The 25,002-nt window shown below is 34.7% G+C and overlaps 1 protein-coding gene across 1 annotated transcript in view; it reads left to right on the forward strand.

The window, feature by feature from the left end:
- The window catches only part of ITGA9 (integrin subunit alpha 9), a 196,102-nt gene that overhangs the window by 70,661 nt on the left and 100,439 nt on the right, over positions 1–25,002 (forward strand). The window contains exons 11-15 of the mRNA XM_072412135.1: positions 185–279; positions 1,531–1,621; positions 3,565–3,610; positions 8,317–8,471; positions 11,745–11,905. Of these exons, the coding sequence (XP_072268236.1) occupies positions 185–279; positions 1,531–1,621; positions 3,565–3,610; positions 8,317–8,471; positions 11,745–11,905 (548 nt within the window). The remainder of the gene's footprint in view (positions 1–184; positions 280–1,530; positions 1,622–3,564; positions 3,611–8,316; positions 8,472–11,744; positions 11,906–25,002) is intronic.

Below are 25,002 nucleotides of genomic sequence, written 5' to 3' on the forward strand. Positions count from 1 at the left end.
CATGGCAGGACCATTCATCTTCAGTGCCAAGGAAATTTCTCTCAATGATATGAGTTCATACAAATGTATTTCCATTATCAGCCCAAGGATTTAATGCCATAATTAGCCATGTGTTAAAATAAATGTGTTAAAATTTTCAAAAATAAAAATATTACTGTAAAAAAAAATTTTTCATGTTTTTTAGATGTTGCAATTGGAGCACCAAAGGAAGATGACTTTGTGGGTGCTGTTTACATATACCATGGGGATTCCAAAGGAATTGTACCTCAATATTCAATGGTATACTTTTTTATATTTCTACCAAAGTGATGGTTACAGTGATGGTATATTGAATTATGTATGTTGATCAGCAATTTATTTATTACAATATAATATATACTGTACATGTCCTTATTATTATACTGCACCTGTACAGGAATACTTTATATATATATTTAGTGCTATAAATGTGTATGTCCAGCCACAGGACTTCATTTTAGTTTTGGATAGAACAAGGATGGTTTTGAATCCTTGACTAGAAATTATGGCTGTTTGACAAACAGATTTTTATTACTTTTATTCCTGGTAAAAATTGTGCATCCAGACAGGAAGTTATAGACTTCCCCTACTTTACTAAGAGCTTGCTTCTTCACTTTCTGTTTAGTAAAACGTTGTTAGCATAACAGGACATGGGGTAAATCTCTTGTACAGAGCCCTAAATTGTAGTAAAAACAGACAAGGGTTGTATCCAACATTGAAAAAAACATGTTTGACTTAACAAATCATTCTTGACCTCCTTATCTGCATTAACATGAAGTGATTTTTTTTCAAAGCTTTTTAAGATTACAACAAGGTTGTCCACAGGTTGATAGTTGATAGTTGTTTTAATTAGTCTTGGCGCAAATAAATAAGGTATTAGTGGTCTATTAATAGACTAATTATAATAATAGATATTAGTTGTCTATTTTTTGCTATATTACATAGATCTCTACAAAAAAATATAAATTATGATACTGAGTTACCTACTTGCATATTGCATAAATTTGTATATTGTGATTTTAAAAAAAAAAAAAAATTAAAGCAAATGAATGGTTTGCTACCTTCAGCAGCAAATCTAATTAGTTTTTTCCCTATCTTACTATAGAAAATTACCGTATTTTTCGGACTATAAGACGCACTTTTTCTTCCCCAAAACTGGGGGGGAAAAGTGGGTGCGTCTTATACACTGAATACACGTTAAATATACCGGTAATTAAAAAAAATCATACTCACCCGATCCCGCGATGCTGTGGGCTTCTTCTTCTCCTCTCTGTGTCAGAGTGATTAGAAGGGGATACATTGACACAGAGTGATTTTTTAGTATTTTGTTCAGAATCTTTTTTTTCTAGGTTTTTCTCCTTTAAAATTGGGTGCGTCTTATAGGCCGGAGCGTCTTATAGTCCGAAAAATACGGTACTTCTGGAATCTGGTTGCTCTGAGTAGCAGCATATGCTTAGTTTCTGATGTGTCCTTTTCATTTACATTCGTTTATTCTTTGCATCTCACAAACAGAGAATATCTGGAAGAACAATTAGCCCAGCCTTAAAAATGTTTGGACAGTCAATTTCCGGAGGTATTGACATGGACAAGAATGGCTATGTAGGTAAGTTGGGAACATGCCAACTGACGTGAAATAGTACTATAATATTTTTACTAGCAAATTGGTCTTGTGCAGTCAATACAAATTAGATGCAGAGACTTTCAATATTAAAAGCAACCCTAATAGTTATGACAGAATAACAACTCTTGGCTGAAATTAGGATAATGATTTAGGATATGGGCTTTGCAATATTCATTTTGATTGTTTGGCTAAAAAAAATGCAGGATAAAACAAAGACCAATCATGTCTAGAAACAGTATGCACAGCAAAAGCTAACCCAATGCTCTTGTATTGAAATTAAATATGATAGCTGACTGATGTCATTTTATTGGCAATGGCAGATATTTCATTATCGGTGGATAGATACTAATATGATTGTCCTGTGCTACTAATTGTATTTTTTCAGTATTAAACATCAAAGCTTGTTAGGGGGATGTAGTCAAAGGTTGTCATGCATCACTACCACCTTCATTTACATTCTTTATATTTGTGCTGTGCAGTTATTTGACATTTCATTAATTTGACCCAGTGTAAAGCATTTAAGTAGTGCTATATACAGATGTCACAAAGGCATCTACACTCAGTTATTAGAAGAACTTGGAAACTTTACATTAGTCCCTAGTATTTATAAGTGTGCCATGCAGGAATGCTTTTTCGCTGACCTGAACCAAGGATACATGATTAGTTAGCAATTTTAATGTAACATTGGAAAATGCCTATTTACCTATTGGTGTTTGTTCTAAAAAAGCTCCCCTGCTTATTTTTTTGAAGAAGGCCAGCCACTTGAAAAACTCTGACCGTAGACCTATTCCACTGAAAGATTTCACCTATTGCATTGCAATGCATCTTACACATTCTATGTACTTTCCAAGTGCACATCACTGCTAATGCACGACAAAAACAATATATAATAGAAAGGGGAAAAAGTACATTTTGGCTGGAGACAAAAAAATTTTACTCCTTCTTGTTTTCTTCTTAAAACAGACATGTACTTTAGCTGGTATTTAATATTTATTAAACATGTTTGTTCAACTTGCATTCTTTGCGTCTGGAGGAAAAGAAGTTTAAGCTGCGGATAAGGAAGGGATTCTTCACTGTAAGGTCTGTGAAAATGTGGAATCGGCTCCCTCAGAAAGTAGTTTCAGCAACTACTATAGATTGCTTTAAGAAAAAGCTAGATGTTTTTCTAGAAGCACAGAATATAACTGGGTATTAAGGCTTTAAAGTAAAAATAACAGTGACTTTGGATCTAGGGAACATGCCTCATGGAATCAGGAAAGTATTTTTTTACCCCTGTTGAAGCAAGTTGTATCAGGGTTTTTTTTTTTTTTGCCTTCCTCTGGACCAACTATGTCTTATAGGGTTTTATACCTGGGATATGTTTATTTCCCTAGTGGTTGAACTTGATGGTCTTATGTCTTTTTTCAACCTAACCTACTATGTAACTATGTAACTTACCAGCGGTAAACAGCTATCTGTAGCGCACTCAGTATTTTTGTTCACATCAATAACACCAAGATTACATCTTTCCATTAATTTCACTCCCTGCTCCCAGCACCTCCTTTTTACCTGCTGGTAGCTATTTTCCAACAGCCTTCTTTGCTTCTCTACTGAGACACCCTCCAATATTTCCATAGTAATGCTAGAGACAAACCAATACATACCATAACATATCTGCCTGTGTCCCTGAGAGCCATATTAAAAGATGTACAGCAACAAAAGATTTTATCGAGTTTAGGTCTGCTTTCAATATGTTTCTCAAGTACTGAATACAGTATGATATATAGGTGCCTTGATTACTTAGGGTGACTTCTACCCTGGTCATAAATCTATAGCACTATATCAATTAACCATGATAACTGGACCTATAGCAGAATTTTAGGGTCAAGTAGTGTTTATCTGCTATATTTTTGACTTGTCTCATTGTTAATCATCTCTTCTTTCAGATCTGACCATTGGGGCTTTTATGTCAGACAGTGTTGTGCTACTCAGGTAAGAAGCATTTCTCTACATAAATCTATCTTTAAAAAAAAGGGATAAACACTGGTTTAAACTGTTTATTGGATGTATGCACATGATGCTGTTCACAAGAAAAAAAAAACTTTTTATACATTTTACATAATTTGATAAATAAAATAAGGGCTATCCCCATCAAAACTGATTTTAAGTGTTTGGTAGGTGATTGTGTGTCTGACATTGTCAAGTTCGTATAGTCCTTGAAGACTCTATCTGTTAGATTACAACACTTGAGTTCTTGAGCACCCACAACTCCTGTGGCCACCATGAAGGTTTATGCTGTTGTCGTAGGAAGTTTTTTTATTCTGCAAATTGCAACAGAAAATACTAAAAGAATCACAAAACAGACAGGAAACAATCCTCAATGATATGTAATCATTATCAGCCTCTGCAAAATCCAAATGAAGAAAAAGGGAAGATCACAAACTTTGTACACTTCTTTCCTCTATTCCCAAACAGCACAGGATACAAGATAAAGCTTTGACGCGTTTCCCGATGCACTCAGCACTTTTTCATTTGTTATATGAAATGCTTAGCACTGATGATTGTTTCCAGCCCACTTAGATTTTTTTGTGTTAGTTTTCTATGTTACTGTTGAGTGTTATCTTTCCTTGTTCCAGTTCCTTCTGCTGAAATTTTTACAATTTGGCATCAGTAACCATTTCTACATGGTCTGCTGACATAATAATGAGGTTTATTTACTAAAGGATTTGAGAATAATAATTTCAATAATCCAATAATTTGGAAAAAAACTTCCTATTACCTTTCATAATCTGCCAAAGGCTGGATAACTGAAGTAAGTTTTTTGTGGTAATATATTTAAATGCATAAATTGTCCTCAGTGTGTGATCATCTCCTAACTCATTTTGGTGGCCAGCAACCAAGCAAGAAATTATGGCTGGCAGATTTAGGGGAATATGGGTATTTAGATATAAAAGTAGCCAGTTTACCAGGTTTTATCTATTATTTTTATTATTGTTTTTTTTTAAACACCAACATATGCTGCAGTGCTATACAATAAGCAAGTGTTGCAAATATCAAACCTACATAATACACAAGCACAAACAATGACACAGAAGAAGAGGACCTGACTATAACAAACATACTACTTGGTGTGCCACAAATTTTACATATATATATATATATATATATATATATATATATATATATCAGACACATTCTTCTCAGCTATATACATAAGGATATTAAAATGTCAAGAATCCTAAATACTGTTGCTAGTGAAAATTTCATTCAAATGTAGTTCTTAATTCTTAATATATTTGACGGATCTCCCCGGTAACATCTTACAAGTTATTATTCCCCATGCCAGCACCCGAAACATAAAACCCAAGCTTACAATCAGCAGCTGTCATAGAAGAATGCTGTCCTACATTATGCATTGAAGTTGTGCTATAGTGTTTGACATTGATTAAAGATTACTCTTGACTTGAAAACAATTCCCCATGGTGCATCTCATGATTTTCCATGTGCTTCCACAAATTTCATTGTCACACTCAAATACTACTACAAAATCAAATGCAGTGCAAACCAAGGTTTAAGTAATATCACAAGGAAAGGTTCACTAAAGGGACAGCCTTTGGGTTTTACTTGGAAAGCAACCAAAATTTCTTTCTGATTTGTACCTCCATGAGTCTTGTTTTGGAAGCTGTAAGCAACATAGCAAGTGAATTTTCTCAATTTTTTAATATTTGGTGAATACGAGCTATAAATAGTGTATGCCTAATTTATCAGAAAATGGTCTACTTTTTTGTACAGGTGTACATCTGTATTGTCAAATAATGAATCCTCAAAGAATGTGGGACATGTGGGATATGTATCATGTATACATACCTTATATACATTATATATATTTATTTTATTTGTTGTGTACATTCCACTTTGCTGATCTGATATATGTGACATTAGCTCAGTTATAGGTATTGAGAATTGTTCTTCCCCATCACACAAATGTCACATATTACCTCCAGAAAGCACTGCATGCATCCTGTAAAATCCTTTATCTTACATAATGTTAACATAAGCTGTGTCGTCCTATACTAATGCATAAGTCATTTCCACATGCGATATGACCACAGAGATACAAATTTTTCCAATTAACAAATTATGTATTTTGGTTCTGTAGTGCTGATATGGTATAGAAATAGCTCTTGCCTTTGTCTATATTATCTTGACGTTTTGCAAAATAATGATCCAGCAGGTTGTCTTATGTTTCCCATTGCTTCCTGCTGCTACTAAAGCCAAGTGAAATATCTAGTGCTACATACATAATATTGATTGGGAAATGCTCAGAATTTTTCTGTAAAATCAACATTGGATCAGTCAAAAGATCCATTTTATTTATATTAAGATTAAACTGCCTGACCTGATCTTAATTGAATGTGGCCATCCATGCATATAGCCACATCACCATGACCTGGCTGTTGAGAAACTCTGGAATTCTGGTTCATCTAGAGGCATTCCCTTACACTTTTCCCCATTACTCATTACAGATAAATTTTCCATCCTTACGAAAAATATTGGATTAAAGGCAAACAGCAATCAGTTAAAAAGAGGGAGGTGTGGTTTTGTGCAGTTCTTAAATTTATGAAACTTTAAGTGTGAAAAAAGATAGAGGCAAATGATGTCCAGGTATTAACAAATTAGATCTAAATCTTCTTTCTTCCTAGATAACTGTAACAAAAGCTTTAGATATAGTGTACTGAACTCTAGATGCCCCTTTTGTGATTAAGGGTAACCTTACATTAACTGTCAAAGTTGAGGTTCCCCACCAGTACTGGAGTCTACCATTTTTTGACCCTGAGAAGTGGTGCTGGTTAAACAGGAGTTTTGGCCATGACTGATAATAGCAGAGTATTTGCAGAGCTTATGATAATGTGTAAATTCAAAGTTATCCTAATTATTGCTCACACCTGCAGCTTTTGAGATGAATATCTGAAATATTGAGGGATAAAGCTACATACACACTTCAAATGGTTCTCACCCGATAATTGGTTCAGGGCTGATATCGGGCAAGAATCTGAAGTGTGTACAGAGCGCGTCGTTCCTCGTCCGAACAAGCGTCCTGGCGGATCCACAGACCATGAACAACAAACGATTGTAATGCAAGTAAAGAGGGAGAACGAGGAGCGGGGTGTCGCTCTCCCCCTCCCCTCTGCATAGAGCAGAACGGTGCTGTATGTACAGCATCGTTCATGCATCGTGGAGTGCTTAGTCGTTGGACTGGATAGTGAAAGTGATAGTGAATCCTTTCACGACTATAATTTCAAGTGTGTATGCGGCTTTAATGTTGAAAAAGTAATTTTTAAAATCATTGTCCTACTTGAAACATGAATTGACACTTGAATTTGGAGAGTGCATTGATTATCTGATGATTGATAATGTAGTAGATATATTTCCCGTTAACCATTTTAGTTAAACAGTGAAACCTATGGCCTGATGATCTCTTTGTTTAAAGAAACCCTAAATCCCTTGTGCTGAACACAGCAGAGAGCTATTTATTCCTCTTTTGAACTCTCCTTTGAGCTTTGCTCATCAGACATGCTCAATTTGATTTTCCCTACATTTTCAGACCCAGAGAGTTAAATGTTTGTAGAGAGGCCATGAATTGCATTAGCTGTACTCTTGAGATTACTGTATCAAATCTGACTTTTGTAATTTCTGCACTTTTCCTACCTATGCTGTACAAGCAAACAATTACTGAAATTGAGTTTCATTAGCCATCTATATTCTCTGGGGTGAGAATGCTTGGAAGGTGGCCAAGCTCTCTGTCACTGGATGGTCAACCCTTCACCCCTCCTTGTCAGATAGAAGATGCACAAGGTCATTCTATGTGAAATTCAAGGAAATACTTGAATTCTTTAATAATTGTAGCATTTTAGTACATGCTGTTGTATGTAGCAGGAAGGGCACCCCTGACTAATTGGCTTGTATTAATAAACGTATAATTTGTTCAACTTAACAGTTATAACTATCTTAGAAAACAGACCTAAAGTGGAATGCCCGCTTGGATTTTCTGTTGGGTTTTGATATTGTCCTGTTGATAATGCTACATAAGTATTAGAAGAAATAAACAGTTTAGGAAGTTTCTGATCCTTCACTCTCTGGAGATGAATAGTGAATAGCTGTTGTATTATGTTGGAAATAATGTAATCACCCCCACTTTTTCACAGTGACAGCAAGTGAAGGTAAATCTCCATAATGGGAACAAACACATCAATCAAAACCTGAGACCTGTAAACATGCTTTTGCCAATGCTAGTAGTGAATGATCACGTACTTGCTGAATTTAATAGATTGAAAACAAAACTGAACGTAAAATATGCCATGTTCAAAAGTTTCAGTACCTTATTTTCAGTTCTGTTAAAGCTTCTTTTTCAAAAATAAATTTATATTGTGTTGCATGTTGTGTTTGGAATTTTATTACCTGTTTTTTCATGAATAAATACGTATATTGCAGTTTGGTTTTTTGCTGTAGAGAATTACATGTCCTGTTTACAAGTGGGCAACTGAAAATACATGTAAATAATTGTTTTCCATAATTGTTTCTTTATATTTAAAAAATTGTAGAACACAGCAAGAATAGGTAAATAGAGAATGTCTGTTACAATTGTAATATTTATTTATTCCAAAATCTTTACAGATGACTCTTTATTTTTTCCATAGAACAAGACCAGTAATTACTGTGAACGTCTCCATATTGCTTCCATCGTCCATTAATATTACTGCACCACAGTGTCATGATGGTATACAACATGTGAACTGTGTCAATGTTACTGTATGCTTCCAATTCTATGGCAAGCATGTTCCTGGAGAAATAGGTAAGTTTGTGTTACAAAGCTAACTCTTTATTGTTATTTGCACATGCACTGTAAGCAGAATTATATTGTAATATTAACTTAAAGTTACTTAAAATTCACCATTTTGCTGGTGGGGGTGACAATTGAAATGGTTTTCTAGTACTGTTTAGGTGTCCACAAATCTGGGCATTTATGTGATTTCCATAAAACAGGAGGGTCAGTCTAAGATTTGAGCCTCTTCCACAAAATAATGTGACCACTTGCATCTGCGTGTGGTCATGGGTGTTATCTCGTTCATTGAAGTGCATTGACAGCTCATTCATATTGATGTACTTAATGGCATTAAAAAAACCTAAGCTTATATTAAGGAAAACAAAGCAACTTCATGTATTTATTCCTTGTGTTTCAGAAGCTGTAATCAGGTGGGTATGCTAGTTAAAAAATTATTATGCTTATATTCAGCAGACTTGTCTGATTAGCAGATAAGTAGATATAGTAGACTGTACAGCTACCAATATGATTTATGGCTTTTGATTCCAGGAGCTGTACTTACCATTTACTGATTTTTATACTCTACTGCACTTATGTTATGATTGTGAAATCAGATCACAAAGAGATAAAATTAGATAGCCCCTACATACACTTAGCAAAACCCAGCATCTCGGCCCATTCCATGTGATTCTGGAGAACTGTATACGAAAAATGCACATTTTCATCCGGTTGGATGGGTTGATTTCATGTGCCCTACAGTCAATTTCTGTGGTTTCTTCCTCTGATTCTCACATCCTTTATTGATTTGTGAGTCAGTGGGGGAAATCAAATTGTTTGTTGAGGACACACTTTGGGAACACTTGCAGAAGACAGCAAACAGTAGAGCTGTGAGCAGAAACAGATCCAAGAAAAGGTATGTATATAAATTATTTTATGGCAAGCGTGTTGAGAAGAGAAATACTGGGCTGACATTATCTTTTAAATGACATTTTTTAAATAAACAGTTATGCCATTATAAACTATAGAGAGTGTTTGTTTGGAGTACTTTATTGTTTGTCTTTTTTCTCTGTTATGAGCTTTTTTAGCTTTGAACCAAATTTTAAATGGAAAAATGCCAATTGCTATGTTACCCTGGCACATTTATCCAGGTACAACAATATTTATGTTTTTTTATGTTGTTTTTTTTTTTTTTTTTTTAATGAAATCACTTCACTTTGTGTATGTGTAACTACATTCAGATTTCATCTGCCCAGAAAAGCCTGTAGTTTTCTGAAAATGCCTGTTTATTGAGTTTATTCAGTCACTAGGATGGCTCAGTTTACATTGTAAATAGCATGTCCACAAGTCAGAGTTTATGGACTGTTTATTTTAGTGACTTAAGTTACGATAACCTGACTGTGACCTTCAAAAGCATTTTTATTGATCGTAACTGTCCTGGTAATGGTTGAAATGGTTGTTATAGAGTTTGTATTTGTATACTTTTTTTTTATTTTTTTACTTTTGTAAAGATTTACAGATGGAGTCAGGTCGCAAAAAAGAAGTTTAGTTCAGATGTATGTAAAAAAGTTTGCCTAGTTAGTATAATCGCCTTACTCAATATTTTTTTAACTTGTATTTATATTATTTGAACATGAATATAGTTGTGGTTAGATGACGTAAAACTTTTCTTGTAGTAAATTATGCTTATTGGTTTTCACTAGTAATGCAGCTGTTCCTTACATTGAGAGCAAAAATGTAGGTGAGCAGCAATAATGAATTTTATAAAAAATAGTGACTATCCATGATGACTACTTTTTTCTTTTCCTATACAAATCATGACATATACAGGAGATTTAGCAAAAGGTAAAAACCTTTTATATTCTAGTCACTGAAATCATATAGAGGCTGTCACTGTTGCATTGTGGACCTTTTTTAAGATGAAAGTTTCCTGTCTGACTAGTTTTTCCACTGGATAAGATATTTTCTGGGACACTGGGCCCGATTTATCAAAGCTCTCTAAAGCTGGAGAAGATACACTCTCAATAGTGAAGCTAAGTGATCCTGCAAACCTGGAGTGGATTTATTAGCTATTTGTTAGCAAATATTTAAATCTTGGACCAGAAGCATTCCAGGTTTTCTGGAGCACCCAGTTTCAAAGATGAAAATGTATCCTCTCCAGCCTTGGAGAGCTTTAATAAATCAGGGCCAATGGACCTGGAATGTATTTTTTTTATAGTAATTTGCTATTTGCTAGCAAATGTTTTGAATCCTGAATCAGGTCCATTCCAGGTTTAATGAATCACCCAGCTTCACTGATGAAGGTGTATCCTCTCCAGCCATAAATCAGACCCAATGAGCTGGAATTTAGTATATGAATTAGTAGTTCAGACTGTACTCTGATTTTCTAAAATGAGTGGTTTCAATGTCAATGACCAAGAAAACAATTGGGGCTAATCAGGCATCTTGTATTACTGGAAGGTCATAAACAGTGCCAGTCTCCGTTTTCTCGATTTCTTGCAGTATAGGTTACCAATAAAACCTGTATGCCTAATTTAACTTGCTGAAGTTTACACCTACATTTGTTCTGTGTACTGTGTATAAGGCCTTTTTCATTTAAACCAGAAAGAAGATCTGGGTGGCTTTGTTGTGTGATACAGTGTATATATATTTTTACAGCCTGCATGTAGTTTTTTTATGTTATGTTAAGTGAGCCTCAAGATCATTTATATTTATATGTTCTTTGTACAGAAATGTGAGAAACTAGACAGACTTTTTCATGTCTGTTGAGCTTTGGGAGCATGGCTAGTTCAAATAGAGCCCTGTTGCAAAGAGTAATATTATTATTATGTATTATTAATAATAATATGAATATCTATAAACAGTGTATATATATATGTTTATTTATTAATTTATATGGTACCAACAGTAGTGATAAAGGAGTTCCTAGGAACCTAGGACATTTATAAAGCAGAAAACTGAAGCTGTGTGCCTTCTGTTCTAAACACAGAAGAAATACTTGGGAGATCCCACCATAGGGCCTGATTTATTAAGGCTCTCCAATTCTGGAGAGGATATACTTTTATCAGAGAAGTTGGTTGATCCAGCAAACTTGGAATGGACCTGCTCTAAGATTGAAAACATTTGCTAACAAATAGCAAATGACTTTTAAGAAATCCATTCCAGGTTTGCTGGATCACCCAACTTCACTGTGGAAAGTGTACCTTCTCCAGCCTTTGAGAGCATTAATAAATCAGGCCCATAAAGTCCTTGTGAGATAAAAGATGTCACCATGTGCCTTACACTCTTTGAATTTGTATATTGCAGGTTTAACATACAATTTGACTGCTGATATTGAGAAGAGAGAAAAAAGTCAACAGCCCAGGGTGTTTTTGGTTTCTTCTGGAGAAACTGTTTCTCACATTAGTGAGAAGATACAGCTCACTCACATGAAAGAGAAATGTGACCAGTATCTTGCACATGTAAAGGTAAGTAATTTTTGAGACTACTATTATATATTAGGTGTTTTAATGAGGTACAAATACAGTATGATCATTTAATTTTAAAGTCTTGCATTTAAACTTTTTTTTAAATGCAAGAAAAATGGTTACATTTTTGATCTGACAAATTTCACTTGTAGCTGTAACTGCTCAATGTTGCTGCTTATAGAGGGACATAACCATACATGTATATATCTTGCTTAGAATATACTTGTCAGGTCTGTTGTTTAAGTGAAATGTTAAATGTAAATGAATCATAAAGTTCCTAAGACTGGTGGAATTTCGAAAATGTATTTATTCAGAAAATGTGTGCAAAAAACAACTGTATTTGTATTGTTTGCATTCATATGTTTTGTAATATATGTATGTAATACTAAGTGGTCTATTTATAAATGTTTTCAAGATTCAGCTAACATATACATTGGACTTATTTGAAAATGTATGAATCAATTTTTGCTCATGAATCATGCTAATACTAGTTGAATCAGTGGGCCTGATTTATCAAAGATACACTTTTATCAGTGAAACTCGGTGATCCACTGTAATAGATTTCTTGCTAGCAAATGTTTTGAATCCTGGACCAGATCCATTCCAGGTTTGCTTAATTTTGGACAGTGAAGACTCACCTGCATCATATTAAGATCAACAAAATCCAAACGGGCGGCACAGTGCTTCCACTTTAATTTTTTGCTGAATGCATTACAGTATAACTGGACTAGCCATTTTCCTGGAGTCCTGAAAACCTATAAGGTTCAATAAATCTTTAAAACAGTGAATGAGCGTTCACAGCAGGTAGCGTGTCAAGCATAACTTTTTACATGTCTTTGGGTGGATTCAGACACACCTTGTATATTTGTCTTTGCATTGTCCATGCAAATTAACATATTCCTCTAAATTGGGTGTATGAAAAAAAAATGATTTGCCAAAGATTGTTTAATAGTTTTGATATTGGACAGAACTATTGTACATTAGTAGTCATTTGGCAGAGCTTAGATGTTTGGGTGTTGAAATCCTTACTTTCCATAACAGACAAATTATGTTCTTCTGGTGTGTAATTGTTGAAGACTTGTCAGATTACTGGCATAGATTGATCTACAAATGACCATTGATAATTTGATCCATTGACTTTGGAGCCTTTCCAGATTTTCTTGCAAACACATACTAAATTTATTTGTATGCAGCTAGGAAAAATTGTCTTGCATATTCATCCTACTGGTTCAGTAAATGTACCAGTCTTTAAACATAGGAGTGACAGCTTTAACCTTTAAAAGCCTTTAATCCAGCTTTAACAACACAATATGCTCAATAAGATTCAATGAAAAATAAATGTACACAAACACAGATGAATGCATAAACAATCATTAATGAATGAAAGTGAATATCATAATCTATCTCAAAAAATAAAACCATGCTTTTATGGCATGAAGTGCTGCACATGGTACCAAAGAATCCTTCTGATTAAAGGGTGGTCCAGCACTATCACTGTGTATAAATATATATGTCTTTCTGTTATATTACATCTGCTTATTCTGATGAGAATTGGAAGTTGAAATAGATTCTGTAAGTTTTGTGAAGCTGGCAGTTATTTTTTAACGTACCCTTATATTTCTATTTCTGTTTCTTGTTGAAAATTTTCCTCCATAGCCTCCAGAAACACCTCTTTACTGTTAAAGAAATTCATATGTCACCTCATTACCTTTACAGAGTCAACCACTGAATTTGGACCAGCACCTTGACACATTCCTTGATCATTCATATCTGTAGTGTAGCTTAGAGCATGACTGCCAATATTACAATACAGTTTCCAGCAAAACTGCTGTTGTACCGGGTATTTTGAATACATTGCTCTATTCATCAGTCTTAGAATGAATGTAGTAGTTTTGTTAATTGCAGTTTCTTTTTTTTTTTAAACATTAAGACATCCTGGGGAAAACTGGTACCTGTTCCTGATTTGAGATCAGTGGGTCTGATTTGGAAAAGATGTTTAGACTGTTCACTCTGCAAGATAGATATCACTTTTCATAGAATTCCCAGTGACGTGCTGGTTCATGATTAGTTGGCTGAAGAGCTTCACCTCACTCACTAAAATCAGTGATCAATCACTTTGCATGAACAGCCTAAATGTTTTTAGTAAATCAACTCCATTGGGGTTTATTTGTCAAAGGAGTTTAGGCTGTTTATCAGTACTAGTGTTGGTGAAATTTGCAGTTTGGTTCACTGACAGTTCTCCCCAATTAACTCCCATGTTAAGTGTACAGGGAGATTTGGTGGTCGAATATGAATCCCGTTGAAGTCAGTAGAAAAAAAAAAATTTGGTTTATATTCTGGTCTGTGAAGTTTTTTGTAGAGCAATCAATTGCAAGAAAAACGGTATGGGTAGACAACCATATATGTACAGTACAAATAAAAAAGTGTGTGTCGGAAAATGTTGATGGAGCATTTAATGTTGGGCAACATGGGACAGATGCCAAGCTTAGTTGGGTCCCTTATTTCTTTTTAACAAATATGGGTAAATCAGGACTTATAATCGCAGGGACGCCTAATACACTAATGTATGACTACATACAGCGAATTTATTCTGTAGAATTTGACCACTTTCAAGTATAGCTTTATTTGACTTTGCTTGAATCCTACCTGATCGTCCTCGGTATTAGATGGGTAATCCTCTGTACATTGGGTACACTGAGGTACGCAGATTCACTGAGCTGTTTGTTGTGACCTTCATCGGCCACTGGCTGAATTTATTGAACTATACGCTACCCCTGTCGCTTTAATATCTGTGATATTTAGCTTGATTTGTTTTGGGACAAATGGCCAATGTTTTGGTCAAATGGGACTTTGAACAGAAGCCAGACTCTGAGCTTAATTGGGGCTCTTATTTTACTATGCTATTTCTTGAAATAGAGCATATTCCCGTCGTTGTTTACTGATCCACTAAACTACCAAGTGTCCAAGGGACAACCACTGTCATATCTGATGGAGGCGTAGAGTTTTTGTTAGTTCTACTGTCACTGGTAACAATTAAGAAAGATTCTTTCCAGTGATAAAAATCTATCCTCTAACAGCTTTAAAGTACTGTTCAGGCATGTTTCCTACCGGACCCTCCTTATTCATCCATTAGCCACCCTTATGGTTTAAAGTGGAACTTAAGTCCCTATTGCAGAAAGTGACAGGCGTGGTCCCTTCTGGAGTAACTATTTTTACCTTCCTGGTCGCCTTCTAGCTGTCATTGCAGAGCTTAGCATTTGTTGCCAGGGACATCCAACAAACCCATCTAACCCATCTCTTGCAGGTGCTCCCGCACTACTTCTTAGTACTTAGTTCTTAGTACTTCTAAGTGCAAGTGAATGGTCCATCTGAACTATACTTTACATGTATATGGTATAGGGCAAAAACATGTGACTAGATGTGTAAAAAGTTTAGCTCTCTGGCATAAGTGTTATCAGCCCTAGTGTGTGTATTACAGGAATTATATTCTAGCATTACAGAGCAGTTTACTGATAACATTGGGAAATCATTTTTTCTTTTTTCAACAAGTCAACAGTCCAAAAAAACATGCACACCTTTTTTTTTAAAAGCACATCAGCTTAACACATCTAGTGTGAACAAGTTGTATTTGCTTCATTTTCCTAGAATGCAGGTGAACATGCTCTGTGTAGACAAATTTTAATTTAGTTTAGATTTATAGCTTTGATTTGTGTAAGTAAGTAAGTTTGATATTAATATTCTGCACTGATTTCTTGTGATTATTAGGAAGGCATATATTATTAAAGCTGTCAGGCATGCTGTAGCACTTTGAGGCCTTGTAGTTTCCGTACATTATTGATTAGGATGTGAGGTAACGTTGAGGGCAAAACCACTTGCTAGAACATAATTGAATGCAATCAGGATGTCACGAGAGAGGGTCTCTTTTAATCAAATACTACAAGCTACACTGTATGAAGTCACAGATTAGTTTACAGAGACTATTTCCACTTAGATGCTTTCAAGAATAAATGCTTAACATTGCTTTGGTCATGGTTACTGACATAAATTCATTACTGTATTTTATATTTTGTAAAAGTGAAAAAATGCACCTCATAAATTCTAAAAGAGTAATTTAGCAAACTCCTCTGAAATTGTAAACTTTGTGTTATGACAAAATAAAATGACTGAAAGGAGGGGTATATCTGCACTCCCACAGGCCCCAGTACTATGATGACATCATCGTTCAGGCCACATCATGAAGAACACAGGTGGACGTGTTCTCTGCACCCCCAAGGAAATAGAAATCCATTAGGGCATCCATTGGTAAAAGTCTGGGATCTCATTCATTAATACACAATAAAATGTATATTTTAGAGGTAAATAGTGTATGAACTTGAATTTGAGTTGGTATCAGTCTCTTTGTGGACCCTGTATGGCAGAGCTTAAAGAAATGGAGGGAAATACAGGACAAGGAGCCATCAAGTTGTGTTGGAGTGCAAAGAACATACTATTAGGAGTACCAGAGAGATGAGTTCATCAGTATTCTGCATCATCACTGTTTAGTCACAGTATGGGGATTATTGCTGTGAGCTTTACTCAAAGAGTAACTGCCAACTTGCCCATTTGGTGCAAGGCAAAAGTGTTTGGAAAGAGCCCCCTAGCCCCATTCCTTTTTCCAATGATCTCTCATCACTACTTCTTCATAGCTGTCCCATAGATGTCACAATATCCAACACTTCTACATATGGAGACATACTTGATCACCTCACATGTTGAGTCTAGCAGCCAGTTACTAGGTGAAACACTGTATAACATTATTGCTTCCCCAGGTTGCCATGCAATGCCTTTCAGTTAAGCATCAAAGAGTGAAAGCTCAAAGGTTTAATTCAAAGGTTTTAGACTAGTTCTTAACTTGTGGTTTAAGAGTAATAGCTAAATGACCAATAAGATGCAGTAAAATCAACTTTCATGCAAACTTGTATGAGGTTTGCATGTGATTTCACATGTTCTGAATCTTATTGACTATCTCCAGTCATAGCATGAACCATGTACAAGTTTCCTTGCTGTTGAATATACAATAAAGCTTCGCAGTAAAAGCTCAAGCCCAATTTGAGGACTTTGCTAGAATAGCAGAATTGTATCACTGATTTACTGCTAGGCTTGTATACATGGGTATTTGTTCATGCAGGGCTGTTTTACTCAACTCAGTGGGAATTCAGAAGCAACTATGGTAGTTTGAAATAAAGGGTATTTAAAAAATCTCAGAATAATCTTAAACTGATCTTAAATGCAAGCTGAATGTACCTGATATGCTGCATGTATCCATGCACATAAGCCTTTAAATCCTAACTCATGCCAGATTTTTTTTAGGTTTTGAAAGAGCAGGAAGAGTAACAACCTCTATGTTTTTAATGGGAAGATAAGTATGGTGATTTCCTCTTACTCCCAATCAAATTTGTCTAAAGTTTATAGAAAGTGGACAGCTTTTCCTAATATGTAGGTTTTTGCCACACAAACCACAACTCCCATCTCATCCCCATAATTACCTAGCCATAATGATCAGATAAACCACTAAAGAAGCCAGACTGGATCTCTGTGTCTGTGGATCAGACCAGAAAGCATCCGAATTGAACCTTGACTTTATTTCCCAGGAATAGGATATGTTCTCTCATTGTAGATCTGTAAAACATAACAAACAGCTGAGCAGAATTTGGCTGCATATGTCTAAAATAATTAAGCACAAAACTCAAGTAATATGTGCTACTTTCTGCTTTTTTTTCCTCCAGAGTTGTATATGATCCTTGACCTAAAAGACTCACACAATATTCTAATATGAGTTTACAGTTCTCTTTATCATATTCAGCCAATCCATTATAAATTCATAAACTCTATCAAAAGGGCTCTCAGACAGATTAAAGCTGGCACATCTTTGAGATAAAAAATGAGGATCCCCTGGTGTATTGTGTGCATTATAACACACAATCAATAAAAAAATAAGTAAATGCATGAATAAATAATAAACCTTGTTAGCAATCTGATGTCAAAATAAAGCAATACCGTAAATTCTATGTATTAGGTATAAGTTTTAGGTTTAAGCATTTAAATGAATAATGTAAATATCATCTGACTATTTATGGCAAAAACTAATTAGTTCTTAAATAACGTAACAAACATGTAATGCAAATAATTCAAGTTCTGCACATATTTAAAGCGGACCTTGCACCAAATAAGCAAGGTCAGTTTTTTTTTTTTTATTTACACCCTCCCTACACCAATGTAAACTGTGCTAATAAACGGAAAAGAAAAAAGTCAGCTGGGTAAGCATTTTTTTTTATTACATTGGTGTGCTATGAGCGGGCACGGATAACTTAATTATTCTGTATGGTGACTGAGACTGACTTAATGTTGCACATCAAGCTTTGCAGTGTTTTTAGAAACAGAGTATATTTAGCTTGGATCATAACACAATATTGCACCTTCTACAGTACAGTGTTTAAGACATGTTACATGATTTATAAGTTGTTTAATAGGCTCATTGCCTAAAGCAACAAGCTATAACACTGATACTGATACACTAAACACAATGCTAAACACAATTTTGTGTTTTATAGAAGTCCGTTTGTGTGGTGTTTTACTAAGAAGCCAGTGAAGTCAATGAACCTGAGCAAACTAGTTCACACATACATTTATTCAACATGATGAAACACACACACACACACTTTATTATAAGATTTCCATTTTTTGGGATCTGTTGATTTGGAGGTACACACATACAAATGAGGATTTTTTTTGGTTATGCATGGGCAGCCTTTTCCTTCAATTGAGTACCTTGGGGCATTTAAATGTACAAATATTTCGGATGAGCAGGCTTTTGCAATATGTAGACATTCTCAGCATCAACCTTATCTAGGGGTAAAGTAGAAAGTATCAAGGAAAAAACATTTGAGCCCCTAAAGATGCCAACTGGGTTTATCTGCTGTGCAGGTACTCTCTGACCACCAATCGTACTCCTGAAAAATTGTGCTAATAAATTGCAAGTTCTAAAAGGTTTCACTAGTTTGACCTTCTTTGGGATATATGTAATGTAATATGAAGTATTATTAGTGCTTTTTCATTTCTCTTACACATAACAGCCTTTTTTAAAAAGTTGTAAATGACACCTACAGCACTCTAACATGTGTTTAAGAAATGTATAAATGACCATAGTCAATTGACAGATTTTTGCTTTTTACACTGATTTCTGCATGACCCCCTCCTCCTCCCTAATCTATTTATTCCTACGACCTGAGGGCTTTTGTTTTTGGCAAAAACAAACACATCATATTGGGCTACCAGGACTGATTGTTCTCCACATTGAACCCCACAAAGAATAAAATATTCTAAAGGAACAGGGGAGACTATAGGCCCTTGCTTTTGTTCTCCTAATCAGTTTTGATTGCAGTATATGATGCCTACTCTACGTTCAGACACCATGAAATATAAACTGTGTTGTGAAACCAAGGGTTAGGATTTTTAGAAATAAGATAAGCTGGCAATGATTTTTCAAAACATTTGTGCTAGAATGTATATAAATGTGTGTGTGTGTGTGTGTGTGTGTGATATATCAGTAGGCATTGCAGTAACAGCCTTTAGCTCACTCATAGGTTCATATTTTCATTCAGTGATATCTGTAGTTCCTTGTATGTCTTTCAGGTGTTCCCAACTCACTCAAGGGCCCTGATTTATTAAAGTTCTCTAAGGCTGGAGAGAATACACTTTGATCAGTAAAGCTGGGTGATCCAGCAAACCTGGAATAGATCTGGCCCAGGATTCAAAACATTTGCTAGCAAATGATTTTTGGAAATCCATTCCAGGTTTTTTAGATCACCCAGCTTCACTGAAGAAAGTGTATTCCCTCCAGCCTTGGAGAGCTTTAGTAAATCAGGGCCAAGAACACTTTATTGTGATTCATGAGAGCTGTTCCTAAACACACCCACTTCAACTTCCTTGACTCCCCAATCATGAAAATATAATATTACAAAGAATTCAGTACTTAAACATGTCCTAATGTCACTAATTAGATGTAGCCCTTTCTTAAAAGTCTGGTTTTGATTTCTGATTTAGATTTGTATGCAAAAACTTCAGAAAGCACAGTTACTCATCCCACATGTAATCCTCTCTTTCGTATCTAGCTGTAGAGATCACATTACCTCAAGTTAAGGTAATTTGAAGCAACATTCAGTATTTTGCATTTGCAGTGGTTTCTTGTAGCAGCATCACAGTTGATTTCACATATTGCTGGAATATGAACTTTTGATGAAATATTTTCATTCTACAATAGTTATCTTTAAAAAGACACCAACAAGTCAACATTGAGAGATAATTCACAGTTAATGTTATGAGCCCTTGACAGAACTTAAAATGAACCCATGTTTTTACATGTGGGAAAAGTAACAAAATCCCTTGACTTTTGCTTTACTGAACTACACTTTCGTGGCATCCTTCCAATTTTCTGTTTCCTGTTCAGCTGCCGCGATGAACAGAAATATCCAGTACTTCTGGGTATGGGAAAAGCATGTGTCTCACCCATCTATAACATGTAAAATGAAATAGGCAAATATTGTCCACTCAGCAGGGGGACAGAGCTTTGTGTGATATTTAATTTGTACCTAGCAAGGTTTCTTGTAGGAAGATATATGTTTATATTCTAATTCTAAACAGAATCTTTCAAATGGTTTAACATCTGTTTTTATCATGTTATCTAATAGTCTTTAAACACAACATGATTGCATATTGGATTTAAATGTCAGCAGGGTCTGTAAACATCAAAGTAACATCCATCTAAAAAATATGTGATTCACCCACACTGACTAAATAGATGTCCTATTTTATAAGCTGCTTCACATTATAGAAGTGTTTAGTTGGCTAAATCACGTATGTCTACAGTGTCTTTATTTTCCAAACAAATCATGGAGTGGTTTAGCCCTAAGAATGCTCTGTGATTCTATATCTTGGTGGCAGCACTGTATGATATCATAATGAGTGTGACCTGGTCCATGAAAGGCCAATGCATACAGAAAAAAGAGGTTAATCCATTTGATTACTGTTAGCACAGAAGCATAACATGTTTTTCATGCATTATTACTTAAGTAGCAGTCTAATGGCTATACATCACTGCCCATCTGACGGCTGTATGCATTAAAATTAAATATTCAGGCTTTTGTACAGACCCTTTTTAATTCAGTATTTAGTATACACAGGCACTCTTTATTGATTAAGGCTGACAACATTATATATATCCCCAGCAATCAGGTTTCATTGAGCAGTACCATAAGTTGATAATACTTTGCAACAGTTCAGTTATTTGCTGTCTAAAGTTTGACAGTTGACAGTTTGATTGCACAGACAAAATCTTGTTACTGAAGTTTGCTGCCTTTTTGTGTGAACCTAAAACTGGGTTCGTAAAACTATATGTCTGTTGAACCATTTTAATTTTTAACGCATATGAATTACACATATGTTTTGCCAACTCTGGCCCACTGGAAAAAAAGGAGGAAAGCACACAATTGTCTTCCCCTACGGCTTGACAGCCACAAGTGATACTCTGGGCATCATAAAAGTAACTAAACATTGAGCTATATATGACAACACTTTTTAACCATTAAACCTAGATATTTTAGTAATAAAAGGATAGGGTGGTAATCTTGATCACCTTGACTCCAACAATAAGTTAAGATAAAAAAAAACATGTATAGTGAATCTGAAAGGTCATTTTAATAATCATTTTAAGATAATTCAAATACTTTGGTGTTCTGGTGGTCTAATTTCCACTGTTAATTGAGACTCTCCCAAATTCCATCACTCAGCTATTGCAAAAGTTTATAACATTTGGGTGAGCTGAATGCATGCATCTCCCAACTTGCAGTGTGGTTCCTCTTACTGGTCATCTTCTGAGATCTGTAGTAATGTGGGGTTTGAAAAGGAACCATAGTTAGTGGGGTATTCAGGCAATCAAAACATCCACAGGTGTTGTATGTATGTATGAACTTATTGTTTTTCTATTGGTATGAAGTGTGCATAGATAAGTGTAAACTGGAAAGACGTTATATGGTAATTTTCTGTTGTCATATTTTTTTAATGCATTATTTCTATGAATGAATTGTACAAACACTGGGAAAGCCTTGTTTAAACATTACATTTTAGGTTCGTTTTTTTGCTGAATATTGCACAATGCTTGTTGTATCTTAACATGAGATGAGGCTGAGATTAAGTCTTAGTATTTGTGTCAGGTTGCCCATATTGACAATAAAGTATAGAAAACTACTAGAAACATGTACAGACTTGTATATTTAATTAAATCTAGAAAATATGAAAGACATAAAAGACATGTAAAATGTACAAACTACATCACTTATTTCTTCCAGAAAACCAGTTTAATAAGTACATAAGTTCTTTCTGCAAAATATAGCTTTTTTCTTATAATTTTTTTCTTTTGACATAAACTTTCTAAGAATTAAGCACTAGAACACAAAGTTCTTAATTTTTAGTGTAAAATATCTTTTGAAAACTCAAACACTAGAAATAGTCTTAATTCCTGATACACAGCAGGCCTTATAACAATACTTTGGAAGAATTTCGGCAGACAGCACCACCTGTTTGCTGTCTCTCCAGGATTCTCTGCACCCAAACAGGGTTTCTCAGGAAGTCTGCAGAATCTCACAGTTAGAATTCAAGTGTCTTCTCTGTATACCAGAACATTGAGCTAATGTACCATTTTGAGGTTAAACAAGGTTTTGTTTACGGGGCTTACAAATAACAGCAGAAGGATTTTACTGTTTTGGACAGAATTTAAATAACATTTTTTATTACAGAACAGGCAATAAAGTATGTGCACATTCATTATATAGCATTTTGTCACAGGAGGTAATAATTGTAAGCTACCTAAAAAATAATATTGCATATTGACGGGTGGTCTTATGTGGAGAGAACCAGGGGATAAATTACCAGACAAGTATTAGAGATTAAGCAATATTTTCTAATGTGTCTGTCAGGTTATATTGTCATCAGAGCACACCAACCCCAGGATGCAGAGTAATGCAGGCTCATCTTTACACTGTCAGCACTCAGTAGCAGAGGCATCCTTAGGAAAGGGTTAATTATAGGCGCAACTGCAACCCATAACCCATGAGATTTATTCTTCCATTTCAGCTATTCCTGACTTTCCAAATATCATAATCTTTTTCTATACCCTTAAAAGTGTAAGCTTGGTTGCATAACTAATGGGAATTTATTGACTATGTTTTTATAGAAAACTACCTTGTCCAATAGGTGAGAGCACTGTTTTTTTTCACTGTAAAAAGAGCGTTGTCACCCTATTAGAGGAAATTAAAAATAATTCATTGGAAGTCATACAGCATGGAGTTTTTATATTGATTCTGTTTAGCACTTCCAATTATCAATAAATTATTCTGTACACAAAAATGCAACTGGAAACTTCATACTGTATCTCTTATTGAATCTCTTCCTAGTTTCAGATCACTGGGCTCATCCATCTAATCATAGTAACCTGTAGGAAGGCAAAGACTAAGGCTTCTCAAGTAGTACTTTTGAACAAACTTATTAAAACAAGTAATGAACTCACACATAATACAGAACTCATCACAATAATGCCACTCAGATTTTGTGACATTTGCTTTTGCTCATAAATCCACATATAGATAAATATTCTATATATATAAATTTAGATTAAATTCCCTAATTATATCTATAATTAGATATAAATATAGATAAGCAGGAAGTTGCACTCCTTAGAATCAATATTCTAATATCAATCAAAATCAAAAAATATTATCACACCCTGTTATGAAAGGAGAGGGATTTTATGTATTAATAAAAATGAACAGTAATACATTTTTATTTATTCAAAATTTAAAAAATAAAAATAAAAATTTGAGCAAAAAACACATATTTTATATACATACATGGACAAACAAGTATGAATATCTATATAAAAGTCCATAAACAACATTAATTTGAAGTCACATTGCTGTATTTTGAGGATATAAGCTCTTTAGGGATGAACATTGTAAGGCAGTGTAAAAAATATTTTCTTTTTCTTCTAAATTGTCAAAGAGTTGGTGCACCCAAAGGTATTTCAGTTTTGATAGTCAATAGGAAGTTAAACCGCTCAACAAATCCTTAAAGTGATCCTCGTGGTGTCATGGTGTTCAAAAGCTTGTTGGAAATGCAATATATTTTATACCTATGGGAAATGCAAAAGGAGATGCTAGAAAGTGCAGAGGTGGGAACAACCAGAATCCATAGTGGACATAAACCATAATGATGACAGGGAAATCTCACTGGTGGCAGTATTTAAGCCCTATATATCACTTTTGGATGAACTGACCAATTAAGATTTATCACTATGCAAATACAACAAACAAAATTTTAGAAGCATTTCTGCATAGCAGAAAACTTTGCCTACACTAGCCCCACCATTCCCTTCCATTTGTGGAGATAGAAAAACAAGGAAAGACAGGATGTGTTGGAATGGAACTTCCAGGTGACAGTCAGTCTAGCAAACATTGAGCAGATATGATTCTTCCTAAAACAATAAAAAAAAAAACCCTTTTAGGTAGACCATGAATGATCTGTTCATTTAGATGGCTCTGTTTGTCTTTTTATGGAGGTAATTGGATTCATTTTTCGTATTATATGATTATCTCCTACAATCTATATACTACAGGAAGGGTTGGCTTTTCCCAAAGAGCAAGAATGCATGATTTGCTTAATATTAAGATAAATCAGCATTGATTTCTTGTATGTATTTCTCAGGATATTGTTTTGATGCAATATGAAACATGCTACAAGAAAGTCAGTTATGTTTTAGGGGATGTTAAATTTTGCCTGAAAAATCCGTAAGTGTGGAGCCAGACCAAAACATGTGTAAAATGGTTTTACTTTTTCATTGCCATCATTTTTCTGTGTTAAATGTAATTAGAAAGTCTAAATGTCTTGGGCTTCTATACCACCTATGTTATTATTGATGATGAAAATTGTCTAATTCTAACAGAATGACAAAAAAGGAATGAGAATATTTCCAACAGAGACATGGAAAGCAACAAAAAAAAACTTTGTTA

This window comes from Pyxicephalus adspersus, chromosome 5 (assembly GCF_032062135.1).
Source record: "Pyxicephalus adspersus chromosome 5, UCB_Pads_2.0, whole genome shotgun sequence".
In the NCBI taxonomy this organism is placed as follows: domain Eukaryota; kingdom Metazoa; phylum Chordata; class Amphibia; order Anura; family Pyxicephalidae; genus Pyxicephalus; species Pyxicephalus adspersus.